This window comes from Cheilinus undulatus, linkage group 17 (genome assembly GCF_018320785.1).
Source record: "Cheilinus undulatus linkage group 17, ASM1832078v1, whole genome shotgun sequence".
NCBI classification, from domain to species: domain Eukaryota; kingdom Metazoa; phylum Chordata; class Actinopteri; order Labriformes; family Labridae; genus Cheilinus; species Cheilinus undulatus.
Window position 1 is genome coordinate 10,283,683 of NC_054881.1, and position 21,640 is coordinate 10,305,322.

The 21,640-nt window shown below is 38.0% G+C and overlaps 1 protein-coding gene across 2 annotated transcripts; it reads left to right on the top strand.

Moving 5' to 3' along the window:
- The first annotated feature begins 1,797 nt into the window (after positions 1-1,797).
- Positions 1,798-21,613, top strand: trim23 (tripartite motif containing 23). 2 transcript variants are annotated; one of them, XM_041810688.1, is made up of 11 exons: positions 1,798-1,896; positions 2,641-2,803; positions 5,560-5,681; positions 8,168-8,446; positions 8,828-9,010; positions 10,517-10,732; positions 12,622-12,756; positions 12,868-12,997; positions 13,152-13,262; positions 16,389-16,513; positions 16,598-21,613. In XM_041810688.1, the coding sequence occupies exons 1-11, from the start codon at positions 1,798-1,800 to the stop codon at positions 16,775-16,777; spliced, it is 1,743 nt and encodes a 580-aa protein (XP_041666622.1). In that variant the 3' UTR covers positions 16,778-21,613. The 2 variants fall into 2 exon arrangements, with proteins under 2 accessions (XP_041666622.1, XP_041666623.1); XM_041810689.1 differs by lacking the exon at positions 5,560-5,681 and having other exon boundaries at positions 2,641-2,790; positions 8,258-8,446.
- The last annotated feature ends 27 nt before the right edge of the window (positions 21,614-21,640 follow it).

The following is a 21,640-nucleotide window of genomic DNA, read 5'->3' on the forward strand; positions in this document are numbered from 1 at the left end:
AAGCACTGTAATTTTGGACCAGAAAGCATATCGTCAAACTTTAATTTTGTTTTGTGTGAAATACCAATTTCAAACTTATTCAAACAGCCTAATTAAAATTCAATAGTAGTTATGTTCACACTTTTAAGGTGTGAGTCTTGCATGCAAAATAAAAGATCTTACAAATCTCAGTAAACGATCATCCTTTTTCCCTAAACATTTTACAATAAATCGGCTCTTTTTCTGAAATATTAGCTACTGGCACTGTTAATGGTAAAACTGTATTAGAAACATGATTATTTTTATGATTTTAACTAACTCATACATCTGCCCTTTCATTATTTTGTAATCAGTTTAAATTGGCCAAATATAAACCTTAATTTTCACCAGTGCGTTTACACTTTAAGGTGGGAAGTAAAAGAAACCAGAGTTAATCAATCTTTGTGTAAGACTTTTTATCTGGTTGTGAACACAAAATATGTAAGATAACAATGCAGATTCTGCTGCTTGAGAAAAAAAAAAAGAAAAGAAATTTAGGTGTCAAAAAAGAAGCTAAAATCTTAAATCAGAATTTTTAGAAAATTAAAAAAATATTCGATTTGAAGGCACGGTTATGATAATACAGAAGTATGAGATATAGTAGTTCATGAGTATTAGAGTATTCTAAATTATAAATAAATAGACAAAGTTTTCTCACAAATCAAACTACAAGAGAAAGTGAATTGTTGTAAGCTAATTATTTGAAATTATGAAATAAGAAGATAAAATTATAACACAAGGTCAAAATTATGAGATAGTATGACAAAATGATGATAAAAAGTTGAAAAGAGTTGTCGAGTCATAACTATGAGAGAAAACATTAAATTTATGAGTAAGATATAAAAATTATGACATAAAAAAATCACAATTTTGAATTAAGAAGTCAGAATTATGAGATTAATCCAAATTATGCAATAAAAGTTGAAATGAGATAATTATTTGATATTATAAGATAAAAAGTAATTATTACCAATTAAAAATTCGAAATTATATCTAGCAATCTTGAATTTATGAGACTGTATTGTATGTCTAACTGAATAATTACAAAAAAGTCAAAATTTTGGGATTAGAATTTAATTTAAAGGACTGAGTCATAACAATCAGAAAAGAAGAAATTATGAGTTTGTAAGTCAGAAAATGTCAATGTATTATTATGACAGTGAGTCATAACTCAGAAAAGTAAGTCATAGTTATGAGATAGCATGTCAGAAATTGGATGTAAAGAGGGGAAATTATGTTATTAAAAGCTGAATTTAAGAGGTTAAATTTAAATTTACAAAGCAATAATTCATAACAATCAGAAAAAAATGAAATTATGAAATAGTACGTCATAATTATGAGATGTGTAAAAGATTAGATGAAAGATAATTTTGACCCAACTCATAATTATGAATGACTTTAACACATGTTTTACTTTTCATTCTATTTGTTTTTTTGTTTTTTTTCAATCTCATAATTATGACTCATTGGTCCTTAGCTCATAATTTTGATTTTATTTTAAATCTCATAAATAGGCCTACACGTTTTGTCTCGGAACTTTTACTTTTTATCTCATAGTTACACTTTTCCTCATAGTTATGACCTGTTATTGTACCATTTCGTCTTTCCTTTCCATCTTTGTTTATCCCATAATGATGACTTTCTAACCATGGTTTTACTCAGCTTATCAGCATTTTATGCTAACGACCGTATATGCTAACGACGCTTTGAGAGCGAATCCGGAAGTAGTTTGGGATCATCATCTCGCACCTGCTCAGTACTCTTCGCTGTCGTCCAAGAATGGCCGCTGCTGCAGCAGGAATAAACAAGCAGGGCGCCGTAGCGACGATGGAGCCCTGTATCCGACACGGGAGAGGGGCTAGTGGAAACACCGTGAAGGTTGTAATGTTTTCACTCAATGTCAGAACAGGAATACAGCCACAGTGATCTGCTTGTTTGGTTTATTTGCACGAAGGATCAGCAGTAGGCTAGTTAGCCTCCGTGGCTTCTGATTTTGGGTGAACGCTGCTGCGTTGGCGTTGGTGTTGGCAGTGGATGCCAGAAAGTCATTCTGCTAGGTTATCGAGAGCCTACGTTTAGAAGTCATATCAATTGAAGATTATTGTTTGTTCATGTATTTATTAGATAACTTGGCTTTATTGGTGCAACGTTATTAGACCGATGTTGGTGTCTGCGGTGTGCTAACAGAGCTGGCTGGCTTGCCATCGCTAGTCGGCGTTTGCTGAAACTGTGGAGCCATTTAAGAGGACTGCAGCTCCTCTGCGTGCTACAGGAGCTCACATGATTGATTTCAAAAGTAGCTGCACAGTTTGCATGCAAGTTAGAACCTGATCCTTTTTAGCATTGAATGTCAGTATAGAATTCATGTTAACATCATTACTAGAAAATGACGCATGGTGTACTATCTCAAGGTGACTGCAGTTTACTGACACTTTCAGCAATTCATCTAACTCATTGTTTAATTTTCCCTGTATAATATCCTTCTGTATTAAGTCTCAAATACCAAAACTGATCCTAGCTATCCAGTATAACCCCTTTCTGATCTCAGCTTTCTCTCTGCAGCAGTGACTGGCACAGTCCAGGGTTTTCAGGAGGCTAATCCTGTTGTGTTTTCATTTATAGGTGCTGGAGTGTGGCGTTTGTGAGGATGTCTTCTCTCTCCAAGGGGACAAGGTCCCACGTCTTTTGCTTTGTGGTCACACGGTGTGCCATGATTGTCTAACCCGGTTGCCCCTCCATGGCAGAGCGGTCCGCTGCCCCTTCGACAGACAGGTCACTGAGCTGGGTAAGTCACAGCTCAGCTTGGATTTTCATGTTCTCTTATTTATGGTTGAGACTGTTGGCACTTGGACTTGAATCTGGAGGGGTGCTTCAAGTCTGGATATGAGCAGAAGTGTGGAAAATTGGTGTGGTAGCGGGAAAGGTGAAGTTCACTCTCCATTGCTGTTGACCAAGGTACCAAAACCCCAATAGCTCAGGCCTTCAGGTGCTGTCAACTTTTCCTTTCCTTTTATTTTTTTCAGTACAACCTCCTTTTACTGTATTTTTCACTCAAACATCACATCTGACTTTGGCTAGTCTTGCTCTGCAGAAACCTGAAAAGCCACAAGCATCACAGTTATTCAGAGACCCGACACACGTCAGTCTAAGGGGTAGTCAGGAAGATCAGGTCAAACCAGCAAGGCACCCAAAAGAACTTGCACAGACAATTCACAACTCAGGCTACTTCAGGCTTCTCTTCTTTTGAATTCAACTCAGAAACTGCAGTTCTTCCTGGAAACAAGAAAGACAAACAAAATGATTAATAAAGCCCCCTTTTGCCGTAAAAAGTTGTTTGCAGTGGAAGTAATGTCAAATTTTTGGCTGGAGATTCCATGGAGTTATGGGATTCAGAAATGAGGAATTGCAATATATTAGGTGCTTTTCATTTCTGTTTTTGTTGCTGTGGTTTCAAACAAGTTTTGATTAGAGATGCACCAATTGAGACTTTGCACAGTAAAGTTTGGACCTTGCAGAGTACAGTTTGGACCTTGCAGAGTAAAGTTTGGACCTAGCACAGTACAGTTTGGGCCTAGAACAGTACAGTTTGGACCTAGTGCAGTACAGTTTGAACCTAGTGCAGTTCAGTTTAGACCTTGTGCAGTATAAAAGACACTAAGACTAATCAAAGAGACAGGACAAAACAGGGATGTTTTAAAAGGGTTTCATGGACTTTTTGGTGCAACCTTTGCTTCCAGAAATACATTTGTGTCCACTTAAAAGGACTCTGCAACCCATTTTTGGTCCTGACCCACCAGTTGAGAACCAGTGTACTAGATGTGATCTTTAAATTGATCTTGGTATTGATACATATTCATGCCAAATCATGTGACTATGGCCAATGGCCGTTTGTCAGCAGTGATGATACTGGCTGATACTGGTGTACTGGTACATCAATAGTTTCAGTATCTTAGTTTTTTTTGTTACTAACATAAATAGGTTTTATGAAGGTATTGTGACAACCTTGGATGAAAGATGTTTTCAGGGTAGCTCCAAAACTGAGGTCAGACTTCATGTTTTCAGCACAGTTATTACCTGGTCTTAAAGTCAGGTTTTGGTACTTGTCAGCCCTGAAAATCTGCTTTTTCTCAGGTAGTGTCTAGAGATGGGAATCTTTAGGTACCTCATGATTCGGTTCAATTACAATTCATAGGGCTACGATTCAATTCTTAATTGATTATTGATGCATTTTGATGCACTTGTTTTTTTTTTTTTACATTTCTGTTGTTCTCACTATCAAACAATAAAACATTACATTTGTGTTTAGAAAAAAAGAGATAAATTAAATTTCCACGATCCTTTAATGGGAGATGTAAGCTGGAAATTTACAATTGCACTGAACCAAAGGTAGCAGCATCCTTTCCTTGTAAAATATCTGAAATTACAAACATAAAGATGTCCTTATTCACAGATGAACAACTGGTTATCTAAATCTTGCTGTTACGTGCTGTGTGCCAGAGTTCCACCTTTTTGTTCCTGCTATTCCACAGTATCAGATATTCAAATTATCACTGATTATCGATTATTGGACATTTATAAATCGACTGGGAATCTTCCACCTTGATATTACGCTGCATCTAAGAATCAATTTTTTCCACCTCTAGTAGCATCTCATTGTGAACAACACTCACAAGCAAATCTGTGACACTTCATGACCTCCCAACAGAAAGTCTAGCATGTTTGATATCTGTCCAGCCCTCTATGATTTGTGTACAATATCAGTGACTTTGATCAGTGAGGGTACAGAGCAGTCATATATGTAAACAAACCAAATGGCAACGTGAAAGAGGGATGAAGCTGTGAGATTGAACCGTAAGACAGGGGAAAAGTTCATCAAAGTCTGAAAACAACACCCCTGCCTTTATGATGTGACCTAGAGGGACGACCACGACAGACTGAAAAAGAGAGAATGAAAGAAATAGCAACAGTTGAATCACTGCTCTTAGCACTAGCATCAAGCTAGCACATTCATACAAACAAATAAAGAATATGTATAACAAAAAAAATTTGTGTGCAGTCATCTCTACAAGTGTAGTCTAGCCCAATCCCTTTTCCTTCAATGTCAGTAGTAGTCTTTCATGTCTGTCAGTTAAGTCTGCATGAATCGATGGCTCTGCGATTGGCTAATCTGACCCAGTGACCTTCGAAACAAACAAAAAAATGTGTGTTGTGATCTGACCTTTATCAAGCATATAAGAGTCACAATCATATAGAAATGAATGCTTAGTTGTCCTCATATTATTGTGGTTTGTTTACTCAGCTTGAAATGATTCTGAGGTCTTCATTATTGAAAATTTTTGGGACACTCTGAAAAATAATTTACAACATTCAGAAACCATTTTTTAAATTTGTACTTTTAATATTGTTAACTTCTTTTTTATTAACATGCAGTTGTTTTTGTCCTTGTTTTTTCACTGTATGTGTTTTTTTATTTGAAACAATAGAAAACTGATTTTTTTTCATCATATGTCTCAAAGAGTTTTCTTTTTCCACATACTTCAGGAGACTCTGGAGTTTGGGGGCTGAAGAAAAACTTTGCTCTGCTTGAGCTCTTGGAGCGACTCCAGAATGGAGCCTCCAACCAGTCGGGGATGGCAGAGGACGCCCTGAAAGGCATGGGAGAAGTAAGGCAGCTGAGATTTCCTTGTTTATAGTCTAGTGCACCAGTTTTCAGAGTGTGAGGCGCTTCAGGGGAGGTTTGGGGTGAGGGAAAATAAACAAGAAAAGATAACTAAGCATATGGTGAGCCAAGTTCTGCAATTAGTGGTGAAAAAATATTTTTAATGGCTACAGAGAGACAGATTACTGAGTGAGCAAAAATTGAGCAAGTCTGACTTTTGACTGCAGAGACGAAGTTCAAGCATTTTTACAGAAATGCTGTAGAAGTCTTCATCCTCTTCAGTTTCATTTATCCATGCAAGTCTGTGATCAGTAGTAAGTCCCTGTCACGGCTGCAGGTGGAGGATTATCTGCATTTATTTCTGTCCACAGGGCATCCCTCATCAACAGCTTGTGGCCATTAGCAATGCAAACTCATTGTCTGTACTAGAAGAGAGTTTAGCGTAGTTAGAATGCAGTATTGGCAATCAGTTTGTGCTGAAAACATGTATGAAAAAGATTTGTGCATTATGCAAAAATCAGAGGTTCTCATTGTGCTCTGTAATGATTTGTTGGTATCTGAGTGACTTTGATATGTGACGAGTATAACTGTGAGAATTTGTCTCGACATGGCTGATTTTAGCTGGACAGTTTTTAAGTCAGTTTTAGTTTAGTTAGTTTGCTTATAAAGGATCAATAGTCTGATAATTTTAGGTAAAAGTAGCATGAAATGTATGTATACATTTCAATAAATTCCCCTCTGACCCCTGGGACCAATAAAGTATTAACTAAATTTAAAAAAGTATTTTTATTTGCTTTGTTGTGAATACAGTTTTTGATAAAACACTAAGGATGTTTAAAGTGAGCTAAAGATATGTGAGCTGAGTGAAAGGTAAAGATTTTTTAGCACGTAAATGATGTTTAAATATAGAATTAGACCTTGAATGACATTTAGAGATAAATATTAAGTCATTAAAGATATTGAAAGTCCAAAAAAATGATAGAGATCTTGAAAAATGTTTTCAGATAAAATAAAATTGTTTAAGATCTTTAATGATGTTTAAAGACTGTTTGAGATTTTGAAAGATGTCTAAAGATAAATTTGTTTTAGACTTGTTAATAAGTTTGAAAAATGCAATAAAGATCTTAAATCTTTAAAGTAAAAATGTTAGATCTTGAAAGATGCTTACATAAAGAATAAAGATTTTTATGATATTTTAAGACATTGAAATGAAGATAAAGCTGTGTAAGACTTTTTAAGATTTAAAAAAATGGAACATGTGTAGATAAACATTTTTGAAACATTAGATGGAATTTCTGAGATCTCAAATTATATCTCTGCTTTACAGCATTTAGAAATGGACAGATGTTTGAGATTGTGAAAGATGTTTTTTGATCTTGTAAGATGTTTGAAGTTTAAATGTTAGAGCTCCTGAAACGTGTTGAAAGGTATGAGATGTTACAAAATATTGTTTTTGAGATCTTAGAAGAAAAAGTTAACCCCTTAAAGTCTGATAACTCAAATATTAGCCAGAAAATTCCCATTTTTTGGAACCGAAATGTTTTTAACCTTCTTCCAAAATCCCAAAAAAGAAAAAATGCCATAAAATTTCATACATTTTTTGTATCAAATTTGATAATCACTGGAGGGAAATTTTTTATCATTTATCGGATTGTATTTAAAAGCTTTTTAAGCAATTTATTGATCCTGTTGATTAGATAGAGGTCTCATAAAAGTATGTTTCAAATATGATACAACAGGCTTTAATAGGTTAAAAATGTAGACCTTTCAGATCTCGTACAATATTTAAATAAAGGTGTTACTGATCCTTTAAAAGAGTAAAAATATTTAAATCATGAAATGTTAAAAAAGAAATATGCTAGATCCTGATAGATGTTTAAAATGAAAGATAAACATGTTATTGATCTAATCAGTTATTTAAAAAAATAAAAATGTTTGAGATCTTGACAGAAGATCAAAAATTAAGATGTTTACGATTTAATAAAACATTTAGAAATAAAAATTAAATATGTTTCGACATCCTAAAAGACTAGGTTGAGTTCTTGAAATGTGTTAAAAAATAAAGAAAGAGATGAGTACGATCTTTTTTTTTTCTAAGATTTTTTAAAAAGAAAAAATGTTAGATCTTTGCTGAAGCTGTGTAAAACTTAAGATGTTCTTGATCTTGTGTGATATTTATTTATTAAAATCTCTGAGATCTTGAAAGATTTTCAAAATTAAAAGTCTTTGAGTTCCTTATAGATGTAAAAAAACTAACATCTTGACAGGTGTTTTAAAGAAGAATAAAAAAAGTTGTTTGAGATATTTATAGATAGTTATAATTTAGACAAATTTTTCAGTCTTGAAAAATGGAGTTAAACCCCCTTTATTGTTTGGATTGGGGGTTGTCAGGTGTTTTAAATCTATCAAAAGTCAGGCTCTCTTCCCTGGACTTTGTCTGATGTATTCACACTGCTGCACCGTTCATCCCCTGTCCCTGTTTTCCTTTAGTGTATAATCCGGTGTGATGAGGACGAGAGCCACACGGCCTCTATGTATTGCACCGTGTGTGCCACCCACCTGTGCGCCGAGTGCTCCCAGCTCACCCACTCCACCCGCACGCTGGCCAAACACCGCCGGGTGCCGCTGGCCGACAAGCCTCACGAGAAGACCCTGTGCCCACAGCATCAGGTCCACGCCATCGAGTTTGTGTGTTTGGAGGAGCCGTGTCAGTCTGGGCCCCTCATGTGCTGCGTGTGCAAGGAGTACGGCAAGCACCAAGGACATAAGGTAGATCACCTGGAATTCTGGCATTTTTATATATTTTGAGACCTGACAAGTATGGGAATAAACATTTGAAATTTCCTCTGGTTCAGTTAGGAGCAGCAGACTGTTTCAGGTTCAGACACTTCAAATTCCTCTCACTGGCAGCTCGTAGTGAAAATGCTTTTGGTCGTATTTTCCCATTGGCACTCAGAGCAGTTCCAGCTTGTTTGACAACTACTGGTTTCAATTGACTGGAGCATTTCTGTACCTTTTTTTTTTCTTTGGGAAGACTCTGAAATGTAGAAATCACTCAGGTTTTTAAAATGTGCCATTTAAAGAAGCAACAGTAGCCTTATTTTTATTGTTCTCAGAGATGCACTAATACTTTTCTGAACTTTCCTTTAGCATGCTGTCCTGGAGACTGAAGCTAACCAGATCCGTGCGTCTATCCTGGACATGGCCCACTGCATCCGCACCTTCACAGACGAAGTATCCGAGTACTCCAGAAAGCTGGTGGGCATCGTGCAGCAGATAGAGGGCGGAGAGCAGATAGTAGAGGACGGAGTGGGCATGGCACACACTGAACATGTAAGAACTCAGACAAAAACATGCATGCACTCCTGAAAATAATCACACTTGCCTCTCAGAATGGGGGATTTTTCTCCATCTGGCATGTGGAGGAGGGTCTCACATGATGTGAAAAGGTCATATTGAGATGTATGAGTGAAAATAACTGATGATGTTATGGCAGTTTTTGTTCCAGCAGTGCCTCATGTAACCAGATATTTGCAGTATGAATCAATGAGTGAACTCATTCTGGAAAGAAGAAACAAGAATGAAGCAGCTTCGTTGTGAGGCGCACCAGTAATTAGATATAAACATCAGCCCCACCTATTTGGTCAAGGTCAATTTCATAAATACACTGCCTGGCAGAAAACAAAGTAGCCACCTGGATTGAAGTAAGCAAACAGGTACGAGCCTCCTATTGGATAATTACTAAATGGGCGATTATCTTTCAGCTGGCAACAAGTTATTTAACCCCAGCTGATGCAATGAGTAACTTCTCATTTCTTAAACAACCATGTCGAAAGACACATCCTGTGGTCGTGGAAAAGATGTTAGTCTGTTTTAGAAGGGTCAAATCAATGGCATGTAAAAAAGGCTTCAGTTTGCTAGGGAGCATAAAGATTGGACTCTGGAGGAATGGAAGAAGGTCATGTGGTCTGATAAGTCCAGATTTACCCTGTTCCAGAGTGATGGGCGCATCAGGGTAAGAAGAGAGGCAGGTGAAGTGAGGCACCCATCATGCCTGGTGCCTACTGTACAAGCCAGTGGGAGCAGTGCTATGATCTTGGGTTGCTGCAGTTGGTCAGGTCTAGGTTAAGCAACATTATGTGCCCAAAGAATGAGGTCAGCTGACTACCTGAATATACTGAATGACCAGGTTATTCCATCAATGGATTTTTTCTTCGCTAATGGCACAGGCATATTCCAAGATGACAATGCCAGGATTCATTGGGCTCAAACTGTGAAAGAGTGGTTCAGGGAGCATGAGACATCATTTCCACACATGGATTGGCCACCACAGAGTCCAGACTTTAACTCCACTGAGAATCTTTGGGATGTGCTGGAGAAGGCTTTGCACAGTGGTCCTCCCATCATCAATACAAGATCTTGGTGAAAAATTAATGCAACACTGGATGGAAATAAATCTTGTGACATTGCAGAAGCTTATCGAAACAATGCCACAGCAAATGTGTGACGTAATCAAAGCTAAAGGCAGTCCAATGAAATATTAGAGTGTGTGACCTTTTTTGGTGGCAACTTTTTTTTTTTTTTGGCCAGGCAGTGTATGTCTTGCTGTGGTCACACCTCAGCTCACTTCTTGTGGAAAGTGTACTTCAGGTTGGCTGGAAAAATTCTAGATAAAGTGAAAATTCCTCTTTTTACTTTTGCATGTGCAGCACAAAAGCTCACAGAAACTTTTGGTTATTTTCTGGAGTTTTTGTGTCTATAGAAGTCTATTATTTATCTGAAACCAAGGTGGTTGTACTTTCCTTTTCATTTACTTAAATTCCCCTTGTCTCCCATCAGGTCCCCGGCACGGCAGAAAGCGCTCGCTCATGTGTCCGGGCGTATTTCGCCGACCTCCACGAGACGCTGTGTCGACAGGAGGAGATGGCACTGAGCGTAGTGGACGCTCACGTGAGGGAGAGGCTGATTTGGCTGAGGCAGCAGCAGGAGGACATGACCATCCTGCTGTCTCAGGTTTCCACCGCCTGCCTGCACTGCGAGAAAACACTTCAGCAGGTAAGAGATATGAGGAATTAAATAAAATAGATAACTTTTCAGATAAAAATTGAGCTTCTTCTCCAAAGGCAGCTCTTGTGGAAATAAAATAAAAGCAGTAAATCTGGGAAAATATTGAAATTAATCGACAAAAGTAAATAAAAACCTTATAATGTATATGAAATGTATAAAACTGTTAAATCTGTTCATGTTTCCTTAAAATTGCTGAAGGGTCATCATGCCACATGCCTTGTTCAGGCCTCCCCACAGAATTGTCTGGGCCCTGACAAACCCAGACAATGGGCCCCAACCAGTCAGGATTTATTGATAATATTAATACATGCATGTTGAGTCAGTAGCATCCATCCTGGCTAACAGTTACCTCATTTCAAAGCTGAAATGTATGTCAAACTAGTAGTTGGTTCTGATCTCAAAGTGTTTATTTGTGCCATGTTTTAACCACTTTTAATCACTTTTTCCACCCATTCCTGCCACTGTTATTTCCCACTTTTCATCAATTTTGCACAATTTTTGCCTCTTTTACTAATTTTTGCCAGTTTAGACCAGTTTTTGCCAGTAAAAACACATTTTTGCTACTTTTAAAACCATATCCCTACTTTTCTGCCAATTTTTGCCCCCCAGCCCATTTTTGCCGCTTTCTAATTCCATTTTCCACCTTTTCATCCCATTTTGCCACTTTTAAGATGTTTTTTGTCACTTTCCACCCATTTTTGACCCGTTTTTTACAGTCTTATTCTCTTTGCACCACTTTCTACACCCACCTTTGCAATTTTAACCAATTTTCACTATTAGTAATGCCATTTCTGTAGCTTTAAACACACTTTACCACTTTACATCCAATTCTGCTACTTATAAAATCTCATATCACCACCTTTTTGGCCCGTTTTTGCTACCTTAGCCCATTTTCACTACATTGAACCAGTTTGTTTGCACATTTAAACCCATTTTCATTACTTTTTCACCCATTTCTGCTACTTTAAACACTTTTTTTGCCATTAATCACAATCTTTATCTTTTTGCACCACTTTGTATGCCCATCTTTGCAATTTTAACCAAATTTCCCTGCAAGTCATGCCAATTATTGCCATTTTATACCCATTTTGGCCACTTGTAACCCCTCTTCACCATTTTTTCTGCCTTTTTTTTCCTCTGCTAACCAACTTTTGCCACTTTAAACACATTGTACCACTTTTAACCCGGTTCTGCTACTTTTAAAACCCAATTTCACCACCTTTTCCATACATTTTTGCCACTTTAAACCTTTTATAATTCTTTTTCAGGAAAAGGGCTTTACATTTTTAACAAGGCTGTATATTACAGCATAAGTAAATAAAAATTGTGCCTGGGGAGCAGGTGGCCTATTGGTTCAAGGTGCTCCCCATGTACGCTGGTAACCCGGGTTCGAACCTGGCCTGAGGCCCTTTACTGCAAGTCTCTCCCCCACTTGACCCTGTTTTTAACTCTATCCACTGTCCTCGTCTATCTAATAAAGGCACAAAAATGCCCAAAAATAAATCTTAAAAAAAGGTGTGTCTGTTGCTTTGATAAGATTTGATATTATTCAAGTCAAAACATTAAATATGGTAATCAAAGCTTGACTTAAGAATGAATCATGATTTACTGACCTCCATGGGCCCCCCAGTTTGGCTGGGCCCTAGAAAGCTCCCCCTTTTACCCTCCTTTATTGACAGCCCTGACCATGGTATAGGCAGAAATATTCCTGTTGGTAAATTCTCCCACTGTACATTTATCATGGAACAAGGACAGAAGTCCAGTTAATTTTTTGATCAAGGTGAAACTGTAGCTTGGTGCCTGTAAATATACTAGGTAACAGGATCTAACTGATAAAGGAAGGCTGCTGTAAAATGACGGATTAATGTGTCTTGCAGGATGACTGCAGAGTGGTGTTGGCTAAGCAGGAGATCAACTGTTTGCTGGAGACTCTTCAAAAGCAGCAGCATCAGTTCACAGAGCTGGCCGATCACATTCAGCTGGATGCTGGCATCCCTGTCACCTTCACTAAGGTACACACTGTCCTCACACAAACAGCTACTCTGCTGTGATCAGCCTGTTACTGAGTGACACTGCAGAAGCAGAGTGGATCAGATGAAATAAAAATGTGATGTTTTTTCCAGGACAACCGAGTCCACATTGGCCCAAAGATGGAGATCCGTGTCGTAACTCTGGGGCTGGATGGAGCCGGAAAGACCACCATCCTGTTTAAGCTAAAACAAGATGAGTTCATGCAGCCAATCCCAACCATCGGTAAATATTTAAAAACTTAATTATAAGCTTATATAACCACTATAAGGTCATGGAAATGTTTGATACTTTACTTTGCACAGATATGTTTGTAGCATTTTGTAACGGCTGTACAAATAGCTTTGTCTTCAAAATGAAACCTTTCTGTCTTTTCAAGGTTTCAATGTGGAGACGGTAGAATATAAGAACTTGAAATTCACTATCTGGGACGTGGGAGGAAAACATAAGCTGAGGCCTCTGTGGAAACACTATTACCTGAACACTCAAGGTATTGTCTGTGCTCTATTTACTGTGAATATGTTGTTCTGCTTGGTCCAAAGGCCACCGACTTATGCAAAAGTATTCAAATTCAAAATCCCTTCCCCTACACATCGTGGTGGACTACAAACCTCTAGTTTGTAAGGAATAATAACGTAAGCCTCTTCTAAGCTCAACACATTGTCCTGTATCATTGAGTATAAAATATATCTGCAGCGTCAGTGTGCAGAAAACACCCTGAAGGCAGAAAACACTGTCAATCTGATCCTGATCAGACTAGAGCATCAAGTTCAGCAGCTGACTACAGCTTAGCTTATTAACATAACACAGAAAGACAACAGCAGGTCTGTTCAGGAGGACAGTCTTTGTTTAAATAATCCATTAGATATTTAACATAAGAATGAAGTATATTTCTATGTAGTGATTGTGTATGCAACTTTAAAACGTGATTAATGAACTATGACATAAACTGGCAAGTATTTCCATCACTTTAGCTGTATGGAACCGTTTTGGTCACTAATTACCCCTTTACACAATTTTTCAGACAGTTTTTGACTCTTCTAATCACTTGAAACACATTTTACATTTTAAACCAATTCTCCTACTTTTAAAATCTCATATCCCCAGCTTTTCTGCCATTTATTTGTCAATTTTTGACCCATTTTTGCCAATATTAACCTCTATGCACCACTTTATACATCCATTTTTGCAATATTACCAACATTTCACTATCAGTCATGCCAATTTTTTGCTATTCTAAATCCGTTTTGGCCACTTGTAACTCCTTCACACAATTTTCCTGCTGTTTTTTTGCTCTTTTCACTCATTTCTTTTACTTTGAACACGTTTTATCGCTTAAACCAATTCTACCACTTTTAAAATCCCATATCTCCACTTTTCCTGCCCATTTTTGCTATTTGAACCAGATTTTGGCACATTTAAACCCCTTTTCATCAAATTTTCCCACCCATTTCAGCCACATTAGCCCATTTTTGCCACTTTGTAATTCCATTTTACCACCTTTTCATCTTGTTTCTGCCACTTTTAAGTCATTCGTTGCCACTTTCCACCCATTGTTGACCCATTTTTACAAATCCTTACCTGTTTGCAGCACTTTTTTTTGCAATTTTAACTACATTTCACTACTAGTCATGCCTATTTTTGCCATTTTATACCCATTTTAGCCCTAACCCCTCTACACCATTTTTCTGCCAGTTTTTTCCTCTGTTAACCCATCAAGTTATTTTACACTGCTTTCCACTCATTGTTGTCCCATTTTTGCCAATCTTAACCACTTTGCACCAGTTTTTACTACCATTTTTGCAATTTTAACCACATTTCACTATTAGTCATGCCAATATTTTGCCACTTTTAACTCCTTTGCATCAGTTTTTCCATCCTTTTCTGCCACATAAGCCCATTTTTGCCACTTTCTAATTCCATTTACCACCATTTCATCCCATTTCTGCCACTTAAAAGTCATTTTTGCCACTTTCCACCCATTGTTGACCCATTTTACAAATCTCATACTCTTTGCACCACTTTTTATTCTAATTTTTGCACATTTAACTACATTTTGCTGTTAGTCATGCCTATTTTCGGCACTTTATACCCATTTTGATCACTTGTAACCGTCTTCACCATTTTTTCTGCCAGTTTTTGCCACTTTTAACCCATTTTTGCTACGGTTAAAATCCCATTTCATCACTTTTTGCCACTTAAATTCAATTCTTTTTTAAGAAAAAAACCTAACAAAGGCATCAAGGGGATGACTGGTATAGAAAATGGGTGGATGGAAAAATACCTAATAAAGATATTATTGGGATGTAAGGAATACCGACTGTTTCTTAACAATAAAAGTATTTATAAAGACTAGTAAGCCAACCTAATGACAACAGCAGCTGTGAAGTACCTTATTATTACAGGCTATGGATGCAGATAAGGGTTTTTTTTCAATTCTTCACTATGGCTGTTTGATAAATTAACCCCTTTAAATGGGATACAGTGCTGTATTACATTGGTTCTCACTGTTTTTTAAATATCTGTATTCCTCTGAGATTGATTCAAGCTTTCAGTCTCAAATATGGTTGTAAACAGAATGCTCAGAGGAAAAAAGAATTATGTAGGATCAGAAAATATCAGCCTATCCAATCCTGGATTTTAGGGGTAAAACCTTCAGTTTGTTTTGTTCAAATCTTTTGAATAGGATTAGGATTTTTTTTATCCAGAAAAACAACCCTGCTGATCCATGAAGAAGGTTTAATTTTAGCCAGAATACAGGGGAAACGTAGAAAAACTTTTAAATTGGCCAAACAACAAGGCATTTTACATGGTTTTTTTTACATTTATTTTGAAAAGAAAATTGTTTTTTTCTCAGTGAGATAGTTGTTAAAGGGTAGATCATGGCGTATGGAAATTACATGCACCCCCCAAAACCCACATAAAATATTCCTGCAAAAGTCCAAACTGAGGTTGTAAGTAAGATTTCAGGTTTTCTGCAACTTTGGCTTAAAACAATCTACAGATTGATTTTCTACTTGGCAACCCTGAATGTTTTCAAATCCTTGGTGAAAGTTCTTAAATCCAGACTTTCTGTATGGATCTCTGTCAAATGCAGATTTTTAATTATTCTTGTTATTTAATGTGTTTTTGTTGATGGAGCTGTTGCCATTCTTAATCGGGTCTCTCTTGAAAACAGATCTCTGATCTCACAGGGGCTAACATGGCTGAAACATGGCTAAAATGGATGAGTGTTAAATATATCTACAAAAAAATGCGATGTGATTTAAGAGGCTGTAAGGATCTGTTGGACTGTGGGAGTTTGGCGCCCCCCTGTGGACAAAGTATGTTGTATGAAGTCCTCTATAAAGCACTGGTAATCTGGATTTGGTAATCCTTAAATACCTGCATTTGGATCATCTTAATTTAGATTAAACCCTTGGAGTAACCATGCTAGAAGTTTTAAATCCAAGTATTTTTTATTGTTTGTTTTCGTAAGGCAAGGATGAATTGTTTAAGAGAGAGGGGGCTTTTTTAGATGATTTTGTGTCTTCTTTTTACAAAATTTCTGGCACATGTTGGAGGTTAAATTGAGAAAATTCTGGACTCTTCTGACTCTGACTTTTTGTGTGTGCAGCCGTGGTGTTTGTGATCGACAGCTGCCACAGGGACAGATTGATGGAGGCTCACAGTGAGCTCGCCAAACTACTGACGGAGAAGGAGCTGAGAGACGCCTTGCTGCTCATCTTTGCAAACAAACAGGTTTCTTAATAAGTCCCTGATTTTCTCTTTTAGTTGTTATCTGAAGTCTCAGAAAGAGTGGATGATCACTTTCTGTGTTTTTAGGATGTTCCTGGTGCCGTGTCCGTGGAGGAGATGACGGAGCTGCTGAGCTTACACAAGCTGTGCTGTGGGAGGAGCTGGCACATTCAGGGCTGCGACGCCCGCAGTGGGATGGGTCTCCACGAGGGGCTGGATTGGCTCTCCAGACAGCTGGTGGCTGCTGGCGTCCTGGACGTCGCCTAAATGTCACCTACCCTCTTCATCTCTACTGACTCTCTGCCCTCGACAACTGAACCTAAACATTAACTATAACGGCTCTAAGCCCGCCCTCCTCATCTTTCCTTCTTTCTGCACCATTGCGGGCAAAGAAAACAAAGATGTAAATACTTTCTCTCTTTTTGTTTTGCTGAATCCATAGATGGAGTAGACTAAAACCTCCAGCAGTAGGATCCAACCTACACAAAGGGGGGTTATTTAACATATTATGGGGTCTAAAGCTGTGTTTCCACCAAGCAGTCTGGTTCAGTTCAGTCCAGTATGGTTTGAAAGTATTTGGATTTCCATAGTCAAAAGGTGGGAAAGGTACCAAAATAATAGACCCATGCTGTCCTACTTCTTTGGCACCTTTTGTTGAAGCACCAAGTGACCCTGAAAAGTGGAGCTGGACTCACTGCGGTCTGCTGATTGGTCGAAATAATCTTCCCTTCTTTTGCAACAGCAGAAATAACGGGCAAATGCAAAATGGGGCGTGTCTTTCAAGGGGATGAACAGGTTTTCTGGGTGTACTGCATTTAAATACATTTAAATGCACAAAACCTCCTGCTGTCTTGCAGTAGCAACTGCATTAGCGAGTGTTCATAGAGAGAAAGAAGCATTGATATCTTGTAAAATCCCTACAAATTTGAAGCTGAGACCCAAATATAAACTGCTGTTAAAGCTTAGCCTAGCATAGCATGGCATAAATATGGATAACAGAGATGTATGTAGAGTCTGATGTCTCTTTCTGGGCTTCTAACATGCAGCTATATAGGCACCATTTTCGAGCCGCAGATCAAAATAAATGTTGGCCTTTGACTGTAGGAGGTTTACACATTTTAGATAGTCATAAGTTACTGAAATGTGACTCGATTTAAAGCCTTTTTCGCCCCAAATGTCAGCATCAACGACTCGAAAATCCTAATATAAGGAAAGTGTGTGGGGAAAATAAGCTCAGTCTTTCTCAGTAGAAAAGAGTCAATCTAAACTGACAAAGTTACGAGCTGCAGGTATCGTTTAGGAACAAGCTGGCTGACTCTTTAAATTTGGGTCAAGTTTGAGAGCCAGTTTCCTCTCCTTTTATTTCTGGTGTTTAAAAGCCAATAAGGTGCCTCAAAGGTTTGTCTGGAAGCTGTCAGACTGGCCGTATTACCGAGCTGAGCCAAATGATCCCCGTCACTATGAGCAAAGGCAGGGTGCAGGAATACAAGCAGGATAAGGGTTAACTTAACAAAACCATGCCAGACTACTGAGTCAAACCAGACTGTTTGGTGAAAACGCACAATAAATGACTAAAAGGTACAAAAAGTACCTCAGTTTATCGCTTCAGCTAGCAGATGTAAAACATCTGTAACAGGCTGCAGGGTAATCAAACATGATTGATGATCAAAATTTGTCTGCTAAACTTTTAGTTTTGTCACCAACAGGCTCAGATTTTCATTACTGAGTACTACAGAAAGGATGACTACAGAGGTTGAGCTTCTTAATGAATAACATCCCCTTTTTAAACAGTATGTACATCACTCCTTTAGGCTTCTGTGAGGATTTCTTGCTGGTTATTAAACAGACAGATTAGTATTTATTCTTATTGACCTCCAAAAGCAAACAATATCATCACCAACAAAATCCCCTGTTTCCATGTTGTCATTTTTAACACAATTACATGCTTCTAAAGAAGCAACCAGTTTCCACCTGAGGCTGAACAGGTCACAAGAGCAGCATGCTTTACCCCTACCTTTTGATTTCACGTGCCCCCCGTCCTTTGAAACAGAGTTAGAAAGGGTAGAGGTGAAAACTTCCACCTACGTAATGGGACGACTCTTAAAGCTCCTGTTTCATCAGCATTTGCGACATTTCTACTGTGAGCTTGTTAAAAATGAAAAGGACCATTATGCATTTAAACAACTATGATACTAAATTTACACATCTTGATGATTTGCAAGGCATTCTGGAAGATTTCACATTATACTCAGTTTGAAGTGTGCCTCTGAAAAACCTCCATTTATAAGGGCTGTGTAGCAGGGTGGGAAAATAGCACCCATCAACAGCCAAATGTGAATATTTTTGAACAGTGCCAGTGGAATTTGCTCAACTTAGCAACCACTGGGGCAGGTAGTAAAAGCAGCCTAACCTGAAAGAGTAATTACACGCTAACTGACCAAAAGACCCTGCCTCTTCCTCCCTGTCAGAGCTGGCGTCATATGTTTAATGGCAGCTGTGTCCTAGGACAGTTTAACTCAATATCATATGAGAGTAGATCTCTGCTGCAGCTAGGGGTCTGAACTAATGTCTTGAGTCAAAAAAATGTAAAAAAAAAAAAATAAATAAATAAAAGCCAGAATTTTGAGTCAAGGCTGCTGAAAGCATGCACAAAATATTAAAACACAAGCAAAACTGCTAAAACGTATGAATTCACACTGCCTCCATAGGAAGTACAGCAGACATTTGCATGGTCGAGTACAGGACAAATTGGTCAAAATGAGCAACGGATTGTTTTTGCAACAGTTCCCTCTTATTAAACAGCCTGTAACTTGAAAACTATAAGCCTTATACCTCATCAAAAAATGCTGCTTGTTTAATTGAATGGCTGGTAAAAAATGTTAGTACCTGGTAGATTTTTTTTAATCCATCAGCCACAGCTGCAGGTAGATGGAAAAAGGGAGTTCCAGCCTTGCTGTGTAGCCCCAGAACTTCACCCCTTTTCATAAAGACAGCAAACATCCATACCTTTAAAAAAAAAAAAAGCAGAGGCACTAACGATTTCTTGGTTTTAATAGCCAAAAAATGCAAGCAGACTCCTGCACTCTGCCTGAAATTTAGACAAATTTTTGACTCTCTTTTGCTCCAGGTATCTTTTCATTGGCATTATAAATGAACATCTGACAGTTGTTTAAAAGTTTCTGTATTTCTCGGGGCTGCGTAGGGGGTTAGCTCTGTTGCCTCACAGTAAGAAGGTTCACTTCCTAGTCTGGGCCTTTCTGTGTGGAGTTTGCATGTATTCCCCATGCATGCGTGGACTCCCCGGATTCTCCGGCGTCCTCCCACCACCAGACATGCTAGTTAGGTTAATTGGTGACTCTAAATTGGCCGTATGAGTGAGCTGAATTGCGACCAGGCCAGGGTGTGCCTTGCCTCTCACCCAATGGCAGCTGGAATCGGCTCAAGCCCCCATGAATCTGAACAGGATAAGCAGTGTAGAAAATGGAGGGATGTACTCATCAGCAATCAAACTAACATGGATTGTGTTGTTTTAATTTATTTGGTTAAAATTTGACAACTTTAGTTAAGAAAGCAGGATGTTCTGCTTGGTTCTAAATCAACCGAAACAATCTGAGCCTGTCGGTGGCCACACTTTGCCGAAAAAAGTTTAAGGGTGAATTTCTGACACTTAATACCTTTTAGTTCATTAGACCCTATTATGTTAAATTACGGTAGGTCAATACAAGCGAAACTGCACTCTAAAGCCCTTTTCACACATGGAGACCTGAAAGTTTTTGGAAAAGTTCACACTTGTCCCTCAAAGCAGGAAATTTTCTTGCATTTTACCAATGAGTGAATGGAGGAGGTAGGGGGACATGAGGGCAAATTCAGGGTGGAAAACTGCATTCACAAATGCAGCTCACCCAGGTAAAGTCAGGAAATCTTCCAAAGTTTTGTGCATGTGTGGAAAAGCCTTTAGACTACCAAAATTCCATCCTGCTTCTGTTTTTATGCGGCATTCATGGTCTATACTTTGCTTTCTTCACTTTTCGTTGTTACAAGGTGTTTGTCTGACATGTAAAGCTATCATACTTAGCTCCGTTAACAATGCTCACTGCACCCTGAAAGAGTGGACTCCACCTGTACTCTCTCTCATACATCATTTATAATAACCTCCACTGTATGTGACAGTAACCTTAACTAAACTCAGTAGTTTTAATGGTAATTGCAGCATCATTTACGCAACTGTCAGTCCGTTAATTTGGAGCAGCAACCTTCTCTGTTAAATCCCTCTCATCTGTGAGATGGGACAGACTTGCTGTTTATAAATTGAGTTTCTGTGGCTTCAAAATGATGGTCAGATGTTCAAATTTTGCCTTGGCATCTTCAGCAGCTGTTGTCTCATGGCGTTTTCTTCTTTTTAAGTGTATATGAAGCTATTTAATGCCACAGCTGGTCTTGAAATGGCGCACCAGTTGAATTTTTTTGGTTTGAATGTCGTGTTTTCTGTTACAGAACTGTTTACTGAACTTATTTATGAGCGTGAACTTTGATACGAGGCCGTTGGGAGAACTTCAGAGTCTTTTTATGCACCGATTCTGCCTCTGTTTCGTGGAGTTTGTCGCACGCAGAATTTGTGAAATGCACTTGTTTGCTGCCTCACTACCAGTTTTTATTTGGAAGCTAATTAATCTGCTGTTCCTTAGTAGACTTGAGTATTACTCACTACAAAACAAAACGTCTTGTGAAAGTATTTAAACATTAACAGGTCCTATTTGTGCAGACTAGACAGTGCACCTTTAATCTACAGCCTTCAGTTATAATGTGAACCGTGGTGAAACATTGAACCTAACACTGACACACTCGTCTTGTAATATTAAGAAACCATCATTTGACTTTAAGTTCATCTTTATTCATTGCTATGTAATGTTAACTGTTTGTATCTATGTATAAAATTTAAAAATGCACGTGTGAAAAGCCTTTCCATAGTTTGTGAACATTTCCATTTGTTTTTTGAAACATAGAAGCACAATGCGCATCGAAACCTTTGTTACCAGTCGACTTGATGATGGCTTTTGTAAATTATTCATAATGTGATGCTGTAAAATAAACTAATTGAACTGATTTTGTCTGATTTCTGGCTTTTCAGGT

Coding starts and splice junctions, on each gene's coding strand:
- trim23 (XM_041810688.1), top strand. CDS start 1,798: ATGGCCGCTGCTGCAGCAGGAATAAACAAGCAGGGCGCCGTAGCGACG. Junction 12,998..13,151: donor GCAGCCAATCCCAACCATCG/GTAAATATTTAA, acceptor TGTCTTTTCAAG/GTTTCAATGTGGAGACGGTA. Junction 13,263..16,388: donor CTATTACCTGAACACTCAAG/GTATTGTCTGTG, acceptor TTGTGTGTGCAG/CCGTGGTGTTTGTGATCGAC.